The 20,534-nt window shown below is 27.8% G+C and overlaps 1 protein-coding gene across 1 annotated transcript in view; it reads left to right on the plus strand.

The window, feature by feature from the left end:
- Positions 1 to 4,163: 4,163 nt before the first annotated feature.
- Positions 4,164 to 20,534, plus strand: part of LOC107455061 (Myosin 81F) — a 191,188-nt gene continuing 174,817 nt past the window's right edge. Inside the window, exon 1 of the mRNA XM_071183863.1 lies at positions 4,164 to 4,360. Within this exon, the coding sequence (XP_071039964.1) occupies positions 4,324 to 4,360 (37 nt within the window). The 5' untranslated portion in view covers positions 4,164 to 4,323. The remainder of the gene's footprint in view (positions 4,361 to 20,534) is intronic.

Consider the following 20,534-nt stretch of genomic DNA (forward strand, 5'->3'; position numbering starts at 1 on the left):
AATTTTTCAAATTTATTTATTATTGAAATGAAAAACTGCGAAATGGCATTCCTGCCGAAGTGTTAGAAGGAGAAGCCATGAGTTTCAGTTACAATATAATAACCATCTAAAGATTCTCCCTCGTTTAACAATTAAAAGTGATTGTAATTTTATTCCTTCTTTTCAGAACCGATAGTTTATTTTATTTATTGAATGAGTTATCGTTTAGATTATTTATTTTATCTTAAAAAAATTTTTTTTAGAAAAAGAATGATGTTTTTATGAGTGATTATGAGTTCTTCATTCTCAAAAACGCTGCTGCAAGGAAATCTTCAGTAAATATTTTGCCTTGTAATTTTTTCAGAGCGCTAAGAAAAAAAAAATTTCTCTTTGCATTAGAGCTGAAAGTGTAGAAAGACTATGTAATTTTAAATTAAAGAAAATCTCTTTAAAAAAATAGTCTTTTAAAGTACTTTTTCTCAAATCTTTCTTAGTAATTTATTTTCCACGTCTGTCGATTGTTTTTAAGGCAGCGAAGCAATTTAAACCAGAATGGAAGAAAGAACTCTTGAAACAGTGAATGCTGTAACGTAAAATGTCAATCAAGGAAAATAACTCAACGAAAAGTTAAGATTAATAATAAACATTGAAATTAAAAAATTTTGGTTTTTTTATAAATATTTCATGGTAAAAAGATGTTTCTAAAAGATAGTTTTCAAGGAGTATGTAAAAAATTAGGTAATGGTAAGTAGAAAATTAATTTAAAAAAAAAATTAATTTCTCAGAACCTCGATAATTTGTTTCAATGAACAATTGAAAAGGAAAAGCAATAAGAAGTCTTTTCCTTTGCATCTTGGATTTTTGGTTAAATTTTTAATTTTCGTTTCTTTTTTTCTTTTTTTTTTGTACTAGACATACTTTTACAACAGAATTTCATTCTACAGCATTATTCCTTAAAAAAACGGTGTAAAATACTGAGTCTTTTTATTAAATTAGAACAAAAAGCTTTTGATAATGTTTTTTTTTCTTCTCAAATACGTAAGCAAGAAAATGCTGTTGGCAATTTTAAGTAAGAAGTTTAATACTGTGCAGTTGCCTGTTACTGAATCTCTTAAAATTAAATTGCACATTTGTTTATTAATTGATGAAAACCAGTTTATATGATGCTAAAAATTTCTTTTAATGCGAATTTAAACTTAAAAACAAACAAATGCATTATAATTAACAACCCTTCAAAACTTTCTGATTGCAGAATTGTAATGAAATAATCTTGTTAAAAAATTAATTGAGGATCAAAAATATCCCGAGCTATACTTCACAAACTTTGTTTGGGTGACTGCTTTCTTATTATAGATTATTATACTGCCAAATAGAGTAAATACATAACTTAAGTTTATTTGTGAAAATAAAATAACGAGCATTAAAAGCATATTTAGAATTTTCCCCACCCGTCTCCTCTTCCCTTGAAGTTGATTTCGGATGCGAGAAAAAAGGCCTTTTAAGAAGAATTATTATTTTTTTAATGGAATGTTTTGGATAGAATAAAGAATTAGTGACCATTTTTGCACAGCTTACAAGCCATTCTATAATTATTTCAACCTATAAGCCGTTCCCAAACTATTTCGTGCATTTCAGAAACAACTGCTGTAGAATAATTTTTTGACTAGTGTCTTAATATGTCGTATTATATTTCATAACAATAATTGAAAATTTTTCTTTTGATTTTTGCTTAAAAACCGTTTTGAAAACGGTACTTTTTCTTAAATCATTTTCTAAAATGAATGTTTTATTAAGATATTGGTTAAAAAAAAATTGGTCTTTCTATGATTTCAAAATTTTCTCGGTATATCAAGGTACTTTTCAAGGGAAATATATATATATATATATATATATATATATCTGGAAAACAAATTTTGATTTGTTCTCATTGTTGCGATGCATTTACAGAATTATCAGAAATGATTTAATTTGAAAATCTGAAAATTAAATATAAAATAGAGTAAAAAAGAAGCATGTTTATCTTCGAATAACATAATATATAACAAGCAAAATAGACATATGCAAAAAAAACAAAAAAACAGCTAATCATGAGTCTGAAATAGAAATGTTCATTTTATATTCAGATTCCTCTATGACTGTGAAAAGTTATCCTGTTCTCAGTGCATGGGTCATCTTTAAGCAACTTTGATGAACAGGATAATGGGCCAATTTATGCATCACGTTCTAAAAAACAATGGCTAAAATTTAGTTTTTGAAATTGAAGTTGCTTTCAATAATATTAAAGTAACTGTTAGGAAGAAAAAAAAACTACTTAATTTTATGTCATGAGGCCTTTTTTTAAAATATTAAATAAAACAGTAACTTTCCTGTTTATCTTAAATACTTGTTGAATACCCGTTCTTTACACCGGGTGAAAAAAGTAAATAATTAAGAAATCTCTATTAATCAGCATTACGAAATCATGCACATAGCTAAAAGTCGTATATCAATACAATTAATTAAACTAAAACCATTTTTTTTTCCTTTTTGGTGGCTTTATGTTAGAAGACTAAACTAAAACATGTTTTCAGAAATTCATCACATCAAAATAAAGTTTAATTATCTTCGGAGATAAAGATTAATTATTATATTGGCATAATGGTATTGCTCGAGATCAAATCTTGATAGTCGAAATTAACCACAAATTAAGCAATCTTCTCTGATACTTGTCCCTTTCCATGGGACATAAAAAACTACTTCCATAGTACTTATAGTACGCATCTTGGTACCATTATTAATATATTTAGTACTACTTAAGCACCAATTGACATAATACCAGTTGTACTTATTACTAAAATTAATTAAGCATCATTAACATCAATAATAATAATACGTTCTTAAGGTTTTCGTAGATGAATAAGTACCTCTACTCCAGCAATATAGCTTTTCAATATAAAACTTTTTATTTTTTATTTCAATTTGTACTTATTACCAAAACTAATTAATCATAATTCTCGTAAATAATTAGGAACGACACTAATATTTTTGTTATAATTTTTTGATAACTAATATCGGTACTTATTTCGAAGGTTGTAAAAAATCGCCAAATTGACTGTTCATATCACAGTAAAAAAGTACTAACACCCTGATTGCAGCGTCTGTAAAATCCATTTTACCGTAAATTTTAATACCGTAATTTTTACAGTAATATTTATTTAAAGACAGTGATACAAAAATTTTACTGTAAATATTACTGTAAAAGGCGCGCTATATCAGATGTTTTGTTCCGTGAAACTTTACGGAAAAATTGATTTTACGATAAGCATTTATAAAGGTTAATGGTTCTTTTGGAATTTCACTGTTATCTGTAATCTCACATGGATGATTAAGGATGTGAATTAACACCAAAAAATACATAAAAAAAAAGACGAAAGAAATTGCAATGGATAAATTTTTTTACTTAAAAAAGAAACTTCTAAATAAACGAAAGAATTGGATTTCGCGCAAATGACGCTATTGGTACGTACGCTGTTTACCCAGATGCCCTCTTCAATAGTGTATTTTACATTGACGTGTTTATGAATGTAATGTACAATATTCAAATTTAATTGACATTTTCTTAAAACAGCGAATTTTTATTCTCTGTTTCAATTACTTCTTGAATTTTCATCCAATTTAATAATAAATATTTAAACAATATCTGCAGTATATGTATAATTATTATAATTTCCGGGGCATATCGTTTTTTTTTTATATATTTATTTATTTATTTTTTTAAGTATTTGTTGCTTTCTGAATTACTCCTGAACTTCAAAATAAAAGGATGAATGCTAAATACATACATTAAAAATTAATTCCTTTTAATGCTCTGATGTATGTACACATGTATGTAATGCAATAAGAAACTCAAATAACTGAATAATTAAACATTAATTTTCCTAATGTTGTGAAAAAAATACCATCTTCTACTTATTTATTGATTACAAATTGTAATAAAAGCATGAATCTGAATATAATAGAGCGCTAAACAGTAAAATTTTATTTGATTTTTATATTCTATTTAATTATTTAATATTCTATTTAACTATTTATATTCTTTCATAACATTTAACTGATTGACTAAAACCGAAACCACAGAACAGCTGTTTCTCCTCTTTGGCGACAGTTTGGCGCTTTTACTTATTGTCCGAAATAAAGCAACCCTGCATCACAGCGGCCATCGCGAAGTGAACCCGAGTGAGCGATAAATATGGTTAGAGGTGTAAGAGAGTAGTAAATTTGTGAGGGTGTGGTGTTAGTAAATATGCATTTTATGAAAGTAGGATAGATACTATGTGCTCTAGGCAAACTTAGGATATTAATAAAATGGCAGTTACTAGTGGATATGATCGTGGATATATAGGTAAGTTTAGACGATTGATTAGAATTTTTTTTTGTCACCGTATTTCAATGTCTCTCTGCCCGGCTTGGGGAAACCCTAAAGCCGGCAGAGCCTCCTGTATTCACGCCGTGCGTAAATCGCATTCAGAAAAACTGTCAAATAATTAAATGCACTTCATTTGGCGATTAAAATAAATAGATATGTCATTTTTTGTTTTATGTTGCTATCATCATGATTTGGTATTTTGAAACTGTTTTATGCTGAGTTTTAAGTAAGGGAGAATCGTGTCGTTTTGGAATCAATCAATAAATAATTATTATACAATTCGAGATAGCAAATAATACTTTGTAGAGAAATTGAATAAAATATTAGATTACTATTAAAAGGGTTCTATTTTATTATTAAAAATAATAGTTTAACCGGTAAAATATATTTGTTTACTTAAATTATGGAGAGATTTAAGGATAAGTTCCGTCTAATGTTTTCATTATGGAGAATGAAATAATTGTCTAATGTTTTTATTATATGGAGAGTTTAAAATGAAATGTTTGTTTAATGTTTTTGTTGTGAACAGTTTAAAATTAAATAATTGTCTAATGTTTTTATTATATTGAGAGTAGGAAATGAAATATTTGTTTAATGTTTTTACAATGGAAAAATTACTATTAGATGTTTGTTTAATGTTTTTATTTATGAGAGATAAAAATAAAATGTTTGTCTTATGATTTTACTATACTATATAGTGATTAAAATGGAATGTTTCTATTACGAAGATATTTAAATGAAATGTTTGTACTTATATTAAAGAGAGATTAAAATGAAATCTTTGTCATTATAGTTAAAGTATTTTTATATTTAAAATTTTACATTAAAGATGATAATCAATTTTTCTATTAAAGATGATAATCAATTAATTGTATTGATATCAATTTATCCATTTTAATAATTAATTAAATAGGTAAATATGATCTTTTGCTTTAAAGATTTGGAGTTAAATGCATATATTTAATGAAAACTAATTCTTCTAAAAACTATTATAAAATAATAGATTTTAGATAACTGAATTAACATATATAGTAAAGGAAACTTATTAAATTGAAATAATAGTTGAGAGAAATTTAATATTTATTAAAATTAAATATTCATGCTAAAGTGGCTTATGGTTTGAATTTATGTCAGAATTTATCTGGCCAAATTATACTTATTTTACATTACTATATGACTATTAAACATTGCTTGGATTGAAGAAGGTAATGCTTTTGTATGTAAACTAAACAGAAATGTCTTGTTAATGTACTAAATCACACCAAAAATTTAAATTATTTGTATATAGAATGTAATTTAAAGAGACATATTAATTTTCCTTGCTCATTGGTGTGCCTTATATGACTTTGTATACTTTGAAATTTATTCTGGCCTATTGTGCTTAACATTGATAATTTAATGTAAATCTATTTAATAACCTTTTTATGGAGTTAAATTATTGACGACTGTGATTAGTGATTAACTGTGACGTGGAATTTAAAAAAAATTATTTTAATTCTTTTTGTTTAAATTGCATATATCTATTTATGCTGAAATCATATAATTTAGATACAGAAACATAAAATCAAATTACTTTTCATTCATTTTATGGTTATCAAAAGAACTTTTCCTAATATGGGGAGAAATTTTGGTTTTGGTTTAAAGAAAACATTGCATCATAACTATTGTAAGTTTATTAGTTTGTGCTAATTAAGGAGAATTCATTATGAGCAGATGAATTTGATGATTCTGCTGTATAAAAATAATTTGATTTATTGTGTTTGGAGGCAATTTATTTAATTATACATATATTAACATTATAGATTAGTTAATGATATATTAACATCGAGGATAAAATTTATATCACTAAATGTTGGTCAGAAACAATAAAGTTTGTTATCCAATGACAATTGGAAAATCAATTCAATTTGAGGAAACAGTTTTCTTTCTTTAAAATAAAAGCTGGGGTATGTATATAAGTTACATGATTTTGTGTTTCAAACTTCAATTCTTTGTGTTCACGATGACATATTTTAATTTTGAAAATATTTTCAGTTTAAATATTTTTATTAGGAACCACACCACGAGTAATATTAAGGGGTATTCAAATATTGTATAAACCGAATTAATTTGCATTTAGCTTATTTTTGTTATTTGTTTTCTTCTAAAGAAACAATGCTTACATGGGACAATAATTTCTTTAATTTAAACTAAAGTTTCTTATACATTCCATAACTACTTATATCTTAATTTTTTTAAAAAGAGAAGTTAATATAAATATTAAAGGAAGCAATAGCATATTTATGCTGATTAAGATCTCTCCTATGAACTTACAAATAAAATATTGAATTTTTAATAAAATATTTTTTATGATAATGTGATAAACATGGAGTGATTTTTTAAAAAAAATCATCATTAATATTTCTGTATTTTTAATCCTTGACGATTTTTATTTGTGTTACAGGCATCATACAATGTGCATAATAAATAAACTTCCTGGTTGAAACAGATTAAAACGGTTAAAAGATTTAAACAGCATAAGTAGTGAAAGGTGTCATTCAACCAAACAATCTTTTAACAATTTTATGTCCTTTTCCACGCGAGTTCAAAATTCTTGTTAATGTCTCGTTCATTATCATATAATATGCGAAATACTGGATCATCCGATGACTTGAAACACACCTGTCCCATTAACAAACCAGTTCTAAATTTAAGTTGTAGTTAATGTATTGATAGAACTAAGATTAATTACTACCATTTATATTCTTCTTAGTGCACGCTCTAAAAGATCGTTTATGCAGTCACGTGGTTGATTTATTAATTTGTAACATTCTAAGGGATGGATCCTACTTTTTGTTCTTGTTGATAAACTAAGTCGGGATTGCTTTTTGTCGCCTTGAAAAATTCCACTACGATGAGGATTTTCCACTGCTCTATTGTTGCTCTATATTTTTTCGTAGATTTTCGTAATATTTGTTGGTTAAAGTATGCTTTTTTTCCTAGATGGTCGTACCTTTGCACAAGAATTGATATATGTTATGTCATTAAGCATTTGTTTTCAAACACCTTTTATAAATTTACGTCCCAAGTTTTACAATCCCTTCCGTCAGCTATATTTGAATCTGGATAATTATTGTTATCGATATTTACCACGACATTATCGAGTTCGATAAATATTGATGTCGTTAAGGATCAAGATATTATCGTTGTTGACTATCATTTCGACACGTTAATGCTGTTGATAATTATCTTATACTCTATATTTATTGAAGACTTATATACACTGCATATTGAGAATCCATTTTAAAATATTCACATTAAAATTTATTGTGCCAATATATGTGCCCATATTGTGCCAATTTTGAGCCCAACTGGGGCTAGGGTAAAATTGTTGCTTGAGTATATATATTATCGATATGGGAAAATATTGATATCACGATATATTGATAGGCATAGATCAAGCCAAGCTAGGATAATCGCATAGTAATAACTAAGGCCCGGATTTTGATGACATTTGCATTTTTTTGCATTTTTTGCATTTTTGGAGATTTTTTTGTCCTTTAGAGCATTTTTTGAGATTTATAGGGCATTTTCTTTAAATTTTGGGGCGTATTTTGCATTTTAAAGCATTTTTAAATTTTTTGTTAATTTTTTTCTAGTTTTTATTATTTTTTATTATTACACTGGCTTTCAAACAATGAAGAAAATCTCCAGGATATTAAAAGGTGAAGCAACATCTTTTCAAATTGAAGAAGAATTGTCAGTAAGTGTGACCGNCATATTGAGAATCCATTTTAAAATATTCACATTAAAATTTATTGTGCCAATATATGTGCCCATATTGTGCCAATTTTGAGCCCAACTGGGGCTAGGGTAAAATAGTTGCTTGGGTATATATGTATATATATATATTATCGATATGGGAAAATATTGATATCACGATATATTGATAGGCATAGGCATCCTAGGCATAGATCAAGCCAAGCTAGGATAATCGCATAGTAATAACTTATAAGCTTCTTCACTACTTGTTCCCCTTAAGAAAACTTCTATGCTATGGCACCATCTAAACCGTGAGAAATGTTATGTAAACTAAAAATTCTCAGCCAATCAAAGGATTTATTCGTAAATACTGGAACAAAAGTACGCCGTTGTGGTTGAAAAGTTCTTTACCCCAAATATACCCTTCTTCTGACATTTATCTATATTTGATGGTTTGTGTAAACTGAAGCTCGTCTTTAAAAGGAAGCAATGTTTGTTTTACGTTGATAAGCACAATCGTGACTATTCTTGACGAATTCTAACCGGACATCTGGTTCGAATTTATGAGGTTATCACACTAGGGAAGGATATGATGATACATTTACGCCAGCAGACCGGACAGAAGATTCAACCCTTCTGTCTGGATTACTTCTTTTGTCGATAACCTCATTAATGAAGATGGACACTTGTCTTTTTTGAGATTGTCCACTTCGTCATTTTTGGCAAACAGCAAACACCGCTGATGTTCCTTAATCAGATAGATATGGAGTTAGCTTATACGAGTGAGTAGAATACAGACATTTTTCAATTACGCTATAATTACAACGTATATAAAACGCAGATAACTTGTTTTTTTATTTTATACGAAGTCTGCTTTATAAGAAGTTACTTAAGATTTGTTAGGCTTGATTGCATTGATAATGCACAAGACATTGTTTAAACTGTTACATATTTGTGATTTTTATTTTCGTATTTTTAGGTTTTTGTGAAATTAACTTTTTTTTACAAAGCACTTGCACAGTAAAGCTATTTACATCAATGAAATTAAAAGCTAACTAATAGGAGTGAAGTTTAACGATTCATCATATAAAAATTCAAAGGTTTCTTCTAATTTTTTACAATTTTTTATGTAATTATTTAAATTGAATAAATTAAAATTTATTTTAATTTTTAATATTATATTTATCGTACTTTTTATTACTATAAGTATTTACATCTTTAATCTAGGTAGTTACGTCAATAATATTTAATATGGTTAATTGTGTCACATTTTTTGTTTGTAATTTAGTAAATTTTTAATTATAATAAATTCATTATAATAAGTGCATTTCTGAAATTGTAATTATTAGTTTTTTAAAAATTTGATTTAATTAATTACAAATTGAATTTTTGGTAAATGTTTAAATATTATTTCCAAAATTAATGTAATTATTCAGATTTTAATTTTTATGAGATAATTTACCATTGAAGGAGGTGTTTTGGAATGATAATTTTAAAATGCGAAGTTTTTTATAACGTTACGAAACGTTATAAAAAACTATTACGTTAATATTTCTATAACGTTAAGTTAACGAAATAATCCTGACAAATAGTAATGCAATTTTTTTTAGAGCGTTTGCCTTCCAATGAGGTAAACCTGGTTCGAATTCCAGCAATGGCTGGTCGATACGAATTCCGTACCCAGCTCGAACCGATAATAGTGCTGACGTAAAATATCCTCAGTAGTAGACAAATCATGGGTTAGAGTCTCTTTGCCGTCGGACTATCCGTGGAAGGTTTTCGTGGTTCTCCTCTCCATGAAACGCAAATGCGGGTTAGTTCCATCAAAAAGTCTTCCACAAGGGCTAGTTTGTCCCAATACTTGATCCTGAAGTTCTGTTGTCTTCTGGAATGGGTTCAAAATTACTAGGCTATGGAGTTGAACGTTGATAGTCGTAAATGCAAAATTGGGTCGACTATGTAACGACGATTATAAAATAAAATACTGTAGTATATTTTTAGTATGCCATTTAGTTAATTACATGTTAACGTAATTAGAAATTAATTATTAAAATAGTTAGTTATTAAGGTAGTTAATTGTATATTAATATGGGTACTAAAACTGAGCGCGTTTTTAATTCTGTAGATATGAGATATTTTTTAAGAAAAAAATATAGTTATCTAAGTTTGCAATATCATAATTTTTATCATAATTGTTTAAGTTTCCTTATATTTATTTCTTTATTAGAGAACATTAACTGTTAACTGTGAATTTTCGAATGATAATATACCAAAATACGAAATTGTTTATTTAGTTTAGAAATAGCTCTGTTCGGGTGACGTTTACATATTTGCATATCTGTCTCTTCTCACCTTGCAAACCTTCATCCATCAAAAACTTGTTGAGAGTGTTAGTAGAAGGGCTTAGGTAGCTTTTCAATAGGATGATTATATATTTTGAAGGACCCTCAATCAAATCTCTCAAGTGTCATCTTTCTCCTCTTTTTGATAAAAAAAAAATCTCCTCTTTAATCTTTATTCTTTTAATTTATTCAAATTGAATATTATATATGTAATATTTAAGTGGTTTTAGGATCGTTGTTTTAGCTATGAATTTCCGTTCGTTAATTGTTTTATGAAATGATATGAATAATCGTAAAAAGTTAAAAAATATATGTTTTTCAGGTTTTTGACGTGTTAGCTTTTGATCCTAAAGCATTTTTCTATTAATTCTTGTTTTACGGTTTAGCTCTTTTAAACTCGCTAATATTTTTAAAGTAATTCAAAGATGAATTACCGTGTAATCTTTTAAAATCTCACACATTTTTTAACTAATTTTTTTCATTAAAATCAATTTAAATTTGTTGTTTTTTCTAAATGAAGTATTTTAAACGGATAACGTTTGAATTTGCGTTTTTTAAAAATTAGTTTCTGACCTGGTTTTTGTAATTGATTTTTGAGATGTCCGATCAATGGAATCATTCAAGTTACATATAAAAGAAGAGATCGTGATACATATTTGCACCGTGTTTATTATTTAATAGGTGTTTTAAAAATTGATTTTTAAAATGTCTGATCTTTAGGATCATCCAAATAACTGTTCAACATATAAATGAAGACACCCTGATGCATTTTTGCATCGTGTTTATTACTTAATATATATATTTTAAAAATTTATTTTTGAGATGTCCGATCAATGGAATCATTCAAGTAATATATAAAGGAAGAGATTTTGATACATATTTGCACCGTGTTTATTATTTAATAGGTATTTTAAAAACTGATTTTTAAAATGTCTGATCTATATGATCATCCAAATAATTGTTCAACATATAAATGAAGACACCCTGATGCATTATTGCATCGTGTTTATTATTTAATATATATATATATTAGACACATATAAAGAATAATTTTTATCTTAGGATAATTATTCTTTATTCAGAAATATCGCATTGAATTATTCCAATAGATGTGTCTTGAGGAAGACTATTGGATTTTCCCATTTATAGTTTTCTCTTTATATTATTTTATTTTATTATTTGTGTATATTAAAAATATACACAAATATACACAAATATATATATATATTAAAAATTGATTTTTGAAATGTCCGAGCAGAGGAATCCTCCAAGTAACTGTTCAACATAAATGAAACGGTCGTGATAAATTGGGCGGTTGTCACTGAGAGAAATTTGTGCAGATTTGTAATCCTCAATTTATTGGGGAAATGCTGATTGCAATTTATGACGGTGCATTTAACGTGGGCGTGAGGCGTAAATCTCCGTAATGTGTTCCTCAACTTATTACTCTTTCCCTCTTTTTTGGCTGATTATAAATATCTTTCCCCCATTAGTTCTCTAATTGGTGTGAGCAATGCTATTCGGCGTTATTTTCTGGTTGTGAAATCAGTCAGTTGTAATGAGGTATTCCTATTTTTTTCAATTCGATCGAATAAGAATATTTAATCACCATTGCCTAAAATTTAAAAACTGATTCATTTGTTAGCTATTCTGATTCATGAACTGATTCCTTTGCTAGAAAAAAATATTAGATTTTTTTTAATTATAATTTTATAAATTTTTATCCGTGATAGTCTATGACACGCCGGTGTTCTTTAAAATATATAAGTGAATTTTTTTTTTTCATTCTTATTCAAAAAGTTATCAATAACTGATTTTGTAAGTTAAAAGAAATTTCAATTATGAATAACTGTTTCGCTTAGATCTGAATAACTGCAAATAAATGCAAATTTTAAAAAAATAGTTGCTTGGAAGTGAGCCATGTTTGGAAGATTTTATTATTAACTCAGAAAAAGGCACAGGTGTTTTTTGCTGTATTTGATATCTACAAATCATTAAAATGCTAAATATAATATTTTTTACTTATTTTGACCTAAATCAATATAAAATAATGAAAAATATATTTAATATATATGAATGAAAATTCTGCGTCAAAAGGATGAAATGACAAATTTGCAGAAAATCTGCGTAATTCAAATAATTTCATAAGACTCAAAATTTCGATAGATTAAATAAATTATGAATTATGGGTTGGTTTTAATTATAATCAGAAATTTGAAAAAACATCACTGGTAATAAAAAAGTACTAATTTACGGAACCCTTTTAACTTTTTCACAGAACCCTAGAGTTCCACGGAACACTATTTAGGAACCGCTCGTGTAACAGCCAAAAAAAATAAGCTTAGAAAGTTGTCCCCAATGGCATCTTCTACTAAGCCCGTAACCACGACATCTCAAAAAAGATGTCGAGCAATAAGTCAGTGGAACAAAGATTGTCACTTTCTTTGTTCTTCGTGAAGATGTCATACACCACCGGTTTTTTGGGAAAGCGAACACGGCTAAGCTCTTCTTCGCGTGATCAGATCTCATCTTTACCTTCCGCCCTCGGAAATTTCCCATAATTTTATAACTTTTTAACCAAAGTCACTTTGGATAGAAGATAAACGATTTAGTTCTTCAGAGAACAACGCTTTGTGCTGGGAAGGGTTAACACTTTAGTGGAATGCTATAATTTGTACAATTTGGAAAGAAAAAAAAATGCCATGGTGTTCGCAGGACGTTCTAGAATAATTTATTTTAAATTTGATGTTTTGTGTTAATACTGTTTTTTTAAATTTCTCTTTTATTATTTTTCATGGATGTATTACTTTTTTTCCACGTGATATATGAAGATATGTTATTGTCAATATAGGGAAATGTAGGCATTCATTTAACATAACATTTTTATTCTAAGTATGAAGTATGACATATATTATTACATACATTTTTTAGGCAAATGCAGGCGTTCCGTAAAATGGCAAATACACCTTAGCCTAAGTATGGGATATTAAAATTATTATTCTTTATCTAAGCTTTGTATGTAAGGCTTATTCGTTCTATAAAATGACAAATGCTCCTTAGGCTAAATATAAAAAAATTATGCTATTATTAAAATTATTATACTTTATCTAGACTTTGTACATAAAGTTTAGGCATTCTATAAAATGGCAAATGCTCCTTAGGCTAAGTATAAAAAATAATTACGTCGAAATTTTCATTTCGAGAAGATCATCAAAAAGATCAATAAATTCATCAAAAAGATCAATAAATGGATAGATTAGGTCAATAATAGATTTAGATTACAACCACCTTTGTAAAAGTAATTAAAAAATAGCAATGCTGCCCTCTCCCCGTAAAAAACGCATGAAAAGATAAGGAAAAAAATGACTTGATTTCTTACTCCTAAAACTGTATTACCCATCAAACATACTTTAATTTTCTTACGAATCATGTATTTCGTATGCATTTTGTAAGAGGACAACAATTTTTATTAGTTTAATACTGCTAATGTTCATTTTTCAAATTTATTTTGTATTTTGGACCGTTTTGTGTTCAATAATTTTAAATTTAGACTTCATTCGAAATCGAGTGTGACTTGCCTGATGTAAATGGAAGAATGAACATATTTGTTTGTTCATGAGCTCTTTAATGCAAGCAAAAAAACAACAGTAGTAATAAAGTAAATGATCATGTTTGGACCTCTAGGTCCAACTCAAAACAAAGTTAAATGTCTGTTAAAATAAATAAATAAAAGAAACTTTCCTGGAACAACAAATTCTTTTACTATAATTTGTATCAGATGGTTTACCATACTACAGAAAAATTGTAAACAATAAGTCAACCTAAGACACGTTTTATGTTGATTCACAATCACAATGACTCCTCTGTTGGTTATAAACTTATCTTCTTTTTTATTCAAATCGAATCTCATTCTTAATGTAAACTTCTTCACTTCATTTCATAGTAAAATAAAATTTGAATATTTGAAATAAATAAAAAAAATTACCACAAATTGACAGCTAAAACCGTTCACTAGTAACCATGTGATATTTACGCTTTTAGAAGAAATATTTTTAGTTTCACAAAAAAATATTTTAACATTATTTTTTTATCGTCGAAGCAAAAAATTCTTTTATGAGGAAGTGAAGACATCTTATATTTCTCGTCAATGTCATTTAAGTGGTAGAACAGATGTTTTTTTCTGCTTGATTTAAAGGTTTGCTTTTCTTTTTATATGTTTTTTCCTTTTCATGCTTGTTTTATAATTAAACAATTATCAAAAAATAAGTTCAGCTGGTAATCCATACTCTTGGGAATGTAAATAGTTTTTATCTTTCATTGTGAAAATTAGTTTAAAGTCAAATTTGTCATTTCATATTTTATATTTTACTGCTTCTTTCATTAAGTGAAATCAATACGAATATTTTTATTTGCTATTTTCTTCAGGTGATAATGTACACACAAAATAAGTTCTGTTTAATTGGCATTGCTTAATTTTAAATCATTTCTTAATCGGATTTTTAAGACACGTAACAGCAAATATTTTTTAACGCAGATTTCTAACTGGTACCAATATCACTCTAAATTCATTAAACGATATTAAACCAATAAAAATATGTTATGTTTTCAGTTGGTATTTAGTTAATAGTTGATTAATTATCTATTGAGAAAATTAATAGAAACATATTGAAGAAAACATTAACTGAAAATATTTTCACAACGTTTAATTATTTTAACTTAATCAGTAACTGTGTAGAATTTGTTCCTTAACCCCATAGCAATCGGTTAATTTTCAAAAAAAACGGTCATAAAATTGCCTATTTTTTTTTGGCTTTTGTGTTTGTATTACGTATTTGATTAGTGCTAACATCTAGTTTAAAATGAACTAACAATTACCTTAAAAATATCCTGGTACTGCCATCTGGTGTGTAAAATGTGAAATAAAATGCTTCCCGGACAAAAGAAATGAATTAGTTTTATTCTTATTGGCGCGTTACTACTGAACACGGGCTGGAGCCTGTCAATATCACGGGAGCGAGAAATAGAGAGTGAAACCTCACGCCGTCATTTTCACGGGAGCGAGAAGGAAGGGGGTTAAGAAGAACAGTTAGTTATGATATGCTTTTAGAAATTTTCGCGGAAAAAATTGCTTTTAAGTTTTGCTTTCCTTCAAACCGATACAAGTCTAAAATACCGTTTTTCATTTTTTTTATTTTATTTCTTTAAATATCATACTAATATAAATACTGTACTATCTGTCCTAACTGTGGGAGCAACTTTGGCCCACCTACGATGGTTCCCCTGACAAAGTGGTCACAAATTTGCTCTTCTGTTACCCAAATGACTTAAGTCAATATCCAGGTGGGTTATATGTAATATCCTATTTGATTAATTTTGATATCCTTATTTACTATTCTTTTCGTGCTAAGGAAGACAATATTTTCAAAAACTGGTGCAGAATTTTGTTATTTATACTGTTTATTATTTTTTAATTTCCACCTTTGTTGTTTTAAGAGTTTAACGTCTGTTTGATACTAACGTCATTAAAATAATTAGCCAGTTACACTTCAGTTTTGTTAGTTAGTGCTATGTAAACTCGCAACAGATTTTGTGTTTTAAAAATTTTCACTTAAAAGATAGGAAAACACTAAATTCACGAAAACAAATTTGTAGTTTTAGAACTACGATTTATTTGAAAAATAAATATACAAGTTTATCATTAGGTATGATTTTTTTTCCTATAAATCCTTATTATTTTTGAGTAAGTGGGTAACTGATTTATGCACTCAGTAATTGAGTTTTGCTGTTATTGCTATACTTTGTATAGAATGAAATATATAAAAGCGAGTTTTACTTTCTTCAAAAGTGTAATAAATTAATGTTTCATTTTGCAATTTAATATGTCTGAGTAAAGTTTCACTGAAAAATGACCCCTCCACTTTAAAAAACCAATTTAAAATTTCTGTATTATCATATGATATTAACATAACGTAAGCAGAAATGACTCCGAGTTTGTGAATTTGATTGTAAACGTAAGCAAAAAATGACTCCGATTGCGGTAAAAAATATCTGCATTGACAAACTAATCTAAATAATTAGAAAATTTCTTTTCTTTCTCAAACTACAGTACAGAACCCGTTATCCGGAAATCAGAAAACCGGAAAGCCAAAAAACCGGAACGAAATTCTATAAATTTTCCCGCAATTTTTAAAAAAAATTTTTTTTCCTCATAGGATTTTACTTCCTTTTTTTTAAAGATGTTTACCTTACCATCATTTCAGAAATAATCATTAGTGTATTGCCTCATCGTTTTTTCTTATTTTTAAGATTATTTCCAAATATTTATTTTTTTTACTTGGGTTTAACACTAAAAAAACGGCTTTTTGCAGCGATTCAGAAAACCGGAAAAATCAGTTATCCGGAATAGCGATAGTCCTGATCGTTCCGGATAATCGGTTCTCTACTGTATTTAATATGAAATTTAATGCATGAATTATATTTTCATGGCGCATTTTAAATCCCAATTATACTCGATGTTACTATATGAACTACTATTCATGCACAGCTAAAGAAATTTCATAAGGTTGGTCAGAGATAGGAAATGACCAACGCCCTTATATGTTAAAAACTAAAACTCAGCTCATATTTCATTTCGATGACATGAATGATTCCATCGTACATATTGCTAGGTGCTTCTGGTGAGCCACAATCTAGATGGCATCTAATCTAGAGTTTTGAGTGGCAGCTTTGCGTGCCACCATTTAATTTGGAACACTTTCTCATCTTTTTGTTGGAAATATGATGGTGCGGAAGAATTTTTCTTCTGACTTGTCAGAAGGCATTTTTACCTAAAGACCATATTAGACTTTGTTAAAAAGTTTACTGGAAGATTTATGTTTGTGTCCAATAAGCTTGTTATTTTTGAAATATTTGCTAACTCTACGATGAACTTTCACATTGTGCGTTTTTTACTTTCTTTATAAATAAGCGCAATGCATTTTTTTTTTCTTTTAAAGATTTGCTATTGATGGTTTATTTATTTTATGACATGAGTTATCTATGGAATTTTCTCTTATAAAAGACTAGTTCTTAATTATTAGTTAATTGTGATTTTTATGAAATGTCCCTAATATGTAATAAAAGGATTAACGCCCTTAAAAACAACAATTGTTTTGATTTAAAATTCAAATTTAAACTAAATATGGGAAGAACTAAATTATGAGAACATTAAGAACTAAAATTTTGGAAAATAAATAGCAAATATTATTATTGCTAGTATTCGCAATAATTTAATGAACAGATGTTAATCCGTTCCTTATCAGTCTATTTGTTTTGTTTTTTTTTGTTTTTAAACTAGCAATAACTCTCTGAATAACTTTATCGAGGGTAATGTTAAGCTTTCTGTTTGGATAATTTTTATATATCGTAGAATGTTGAGCTCTCTGTTTAAGTAACTCTATAAAATGAAATATTAAGCTCTGTGTTTAGATAACTCTTTATAGTGGAATGCTGAGATCTCTGTTTAGATAATTCTATATAGTGGAATGTTAAGCTCTCTGTTTGGATAACTCTTTATAGTGGAATGCTAAGATCTCTGTTTCGATAATTCTATGCAGTGGAATGTTAAGCTCTCTGCTTGGATAACTCTTTATAGTGGAATGCTGAGATATCTGTTTCGATAATTCTATATAGTGGAATGTTAAGCTCTCTGTTTGCATAGTTCTATATGTATCGTGGAATGTTAAGCTCTCTGGATACTTTAGAGTGAATATTAAGCTCTCTATTTCGATAGATCTTTAATGTGGAATTTAAAATTTCTGTTTGAATAACTCTTTATAGTGGGATGTTAAGCTCTCTATGTTTAGATAACTCTATATAGTGGAATGTTAAGGTCTCTGTTTGGATAGCTGTTTGCATTTCTTAAAAAGAAGCATTTGCCATCTGCTATCGGCTTTCGGAATGTTTAACGAATTATCTTTAATTTAAAAAATACATTTAAGTTGGCATTAATAATATTTGAATAAAAAATGCACTTAATTGTGTTATTTTCAATTATAAGTAGTATTGTATAAAGGTTTAGTGATTTAGTATTTCATACTTAAGTTTTAAGAGCATTGCTTTTTTTTCCTTTCAAAAAAAAAAAAAAAAAAAGAGAAAAAAAATTAGAGCCTGACACGAATACATTGCTTTATAAGGAAAAACTATCGCTAATTGTTTGGATACAAATCTATCGTTAAACTATTATTGATAAATGTTAAAAACATAGATAAACCGCTTATTGACATAAAAATTAATTACATTATTGTCGATAAATAAAAGTTTAATCCGTTTTAATGTTCCAGTGATCAATATGCTAGAATGAAGAACAAAATGAAAATTTCTTAGCGTATTAATTACATTTAGTGAACCTGCTTTGAAACTTTAATAAAGATACAAAATGTCTCCCCCCCCCCCCCNGTCCCCCCCCCCCTATGGAAAGGAGAGTGAAAAGTAATCTTTCTTCCTTCTGAAATCAATATAATCACTGTACAAGTTGATGTTCTTTTAAGATTTCCTGAAAGAAGCGAGTATATAATTTTTTTGAAATTTTATAACAAATGTTTTGTTGAAATATAAAATAAATTATCTATAATTCAGTTTTTACTTTTTGGTTTTTCGAATTGAGAAAGCCAGAAGTAGTTTATTCTCCAATTTTTAAGTAGTTATAATCTTTCAATAGTTTTATTTTATGTAAGTACAATAACAGTGTAGAAAGAAAAATATCGAACAAGTAAAATGCTTCGATTTCTATTATTTTTATTAATTTCTTTGTGTGGGTGCATATTAAATAAATTACAGTGGATTTAGGATTGTGTTGTTTATTTATAGCACTATTTTTTACATTTTTATAAACACTATTTTTTTTCAACATTTAAGTTTCTTCTCTATTTTGCTGTTCAAGTTAAAAATTAAAACTTATACATTTTTGATTAATTTTGATTTTCAAATCTGAAACTGAATGTATAGGTACAGTACCAAATAAATAAATAAATTAACCGAACGCCCCGAATAACTTTTGATCTTGTGATCGGATCTTCATGTGATGGAACTCAATCTTAATTAAGGGGGGGGGACCTCAAATATGCTAATTAATTTTGATCAAACGATACTTTAAGCCATGAAATCAGACTCAAAAATATATTTTCTCTGATCACCTTTTACCTTTCTCTGAATATCTCTTGCCAGTAACTTTCTTTTCTCTCCTGGATTTAGATTTCTGACACCCAAAATAAAACGGGTAGCCACAGTCTGCGAAATAAGGTCCCCATAGTTTGGTCTCTGGGGCGTTTTTAGGTTTGGATTCCTTCACAATAATTTTACTTTTTGCCTATTTTGCTACATCTCAAGAACTTTTTAAGCGAATTAAAACATTTTAGCACTCAATTATAAAATTCGTTTATCCAATTTGAAAGAAATTGGTCGAACAGTTCCTGAGAAATGGAATTTTTATTATATGCGATTCTTTTTTTTTCTTTTTCAAAAAATTAATTTTCTCTTTCTGCCGATTTCGCTCAAACTTAATAAACTTAATTTATAATGTCGGGGTTCCACCGAAAGAAGGTTGATTATTTAGGGTTTCGTAGTTTCCGAAACTAGCCGAGAGAAATTGGGAGCGGCTGGTCTAAATAAATATAAGAAATAAATTTATTATATGAAATAATATATGANAATCTGAAACTGAATGTATACAGTACTAAATAAATAAATTTACCAAACAACCCGAATAACTTTTGATCTTGTGATCGGATCTTCATGTGATGGAACTCAATCTTAATTAAGGGGGGGGGACCTCAAATATGCTAATTAATTTTGATCAAACGATACTTTAAGCCATGAAATCAGACACAAAAATATATTTTCTCTGATCACCTTTTACCTTTCTCTGAATATCTCTTGCCAGTAACTTTCTTTTCTCTCCTGGATTTAGATTTCTGACACCCAAAATAAAACGGGTAGCCACAGTCTGCGAAATAAGGTCCCCATAGTTTGGTCTCTGGGGCGTTTTTAGGTTTGGATTCCTTCACAATAATTTTACTTTTTGCCTATTT

This window comes from Parasteatoda tepidariorum, chromosome 8, assembly GCF_043381705.1.
Source record: "Parasteatoda tepidariorum isolate YZ-2023 chromosome 8, CAS_Ptep_4.0, whole genome shotgun sequence".
Taxonomy (NCBI): Eukaryota; Metazoa; Arthropoda; class Arachnida; order Araneae; family Theridiidae; genus Parasteatoda; species Parasteatoda tepidariorum.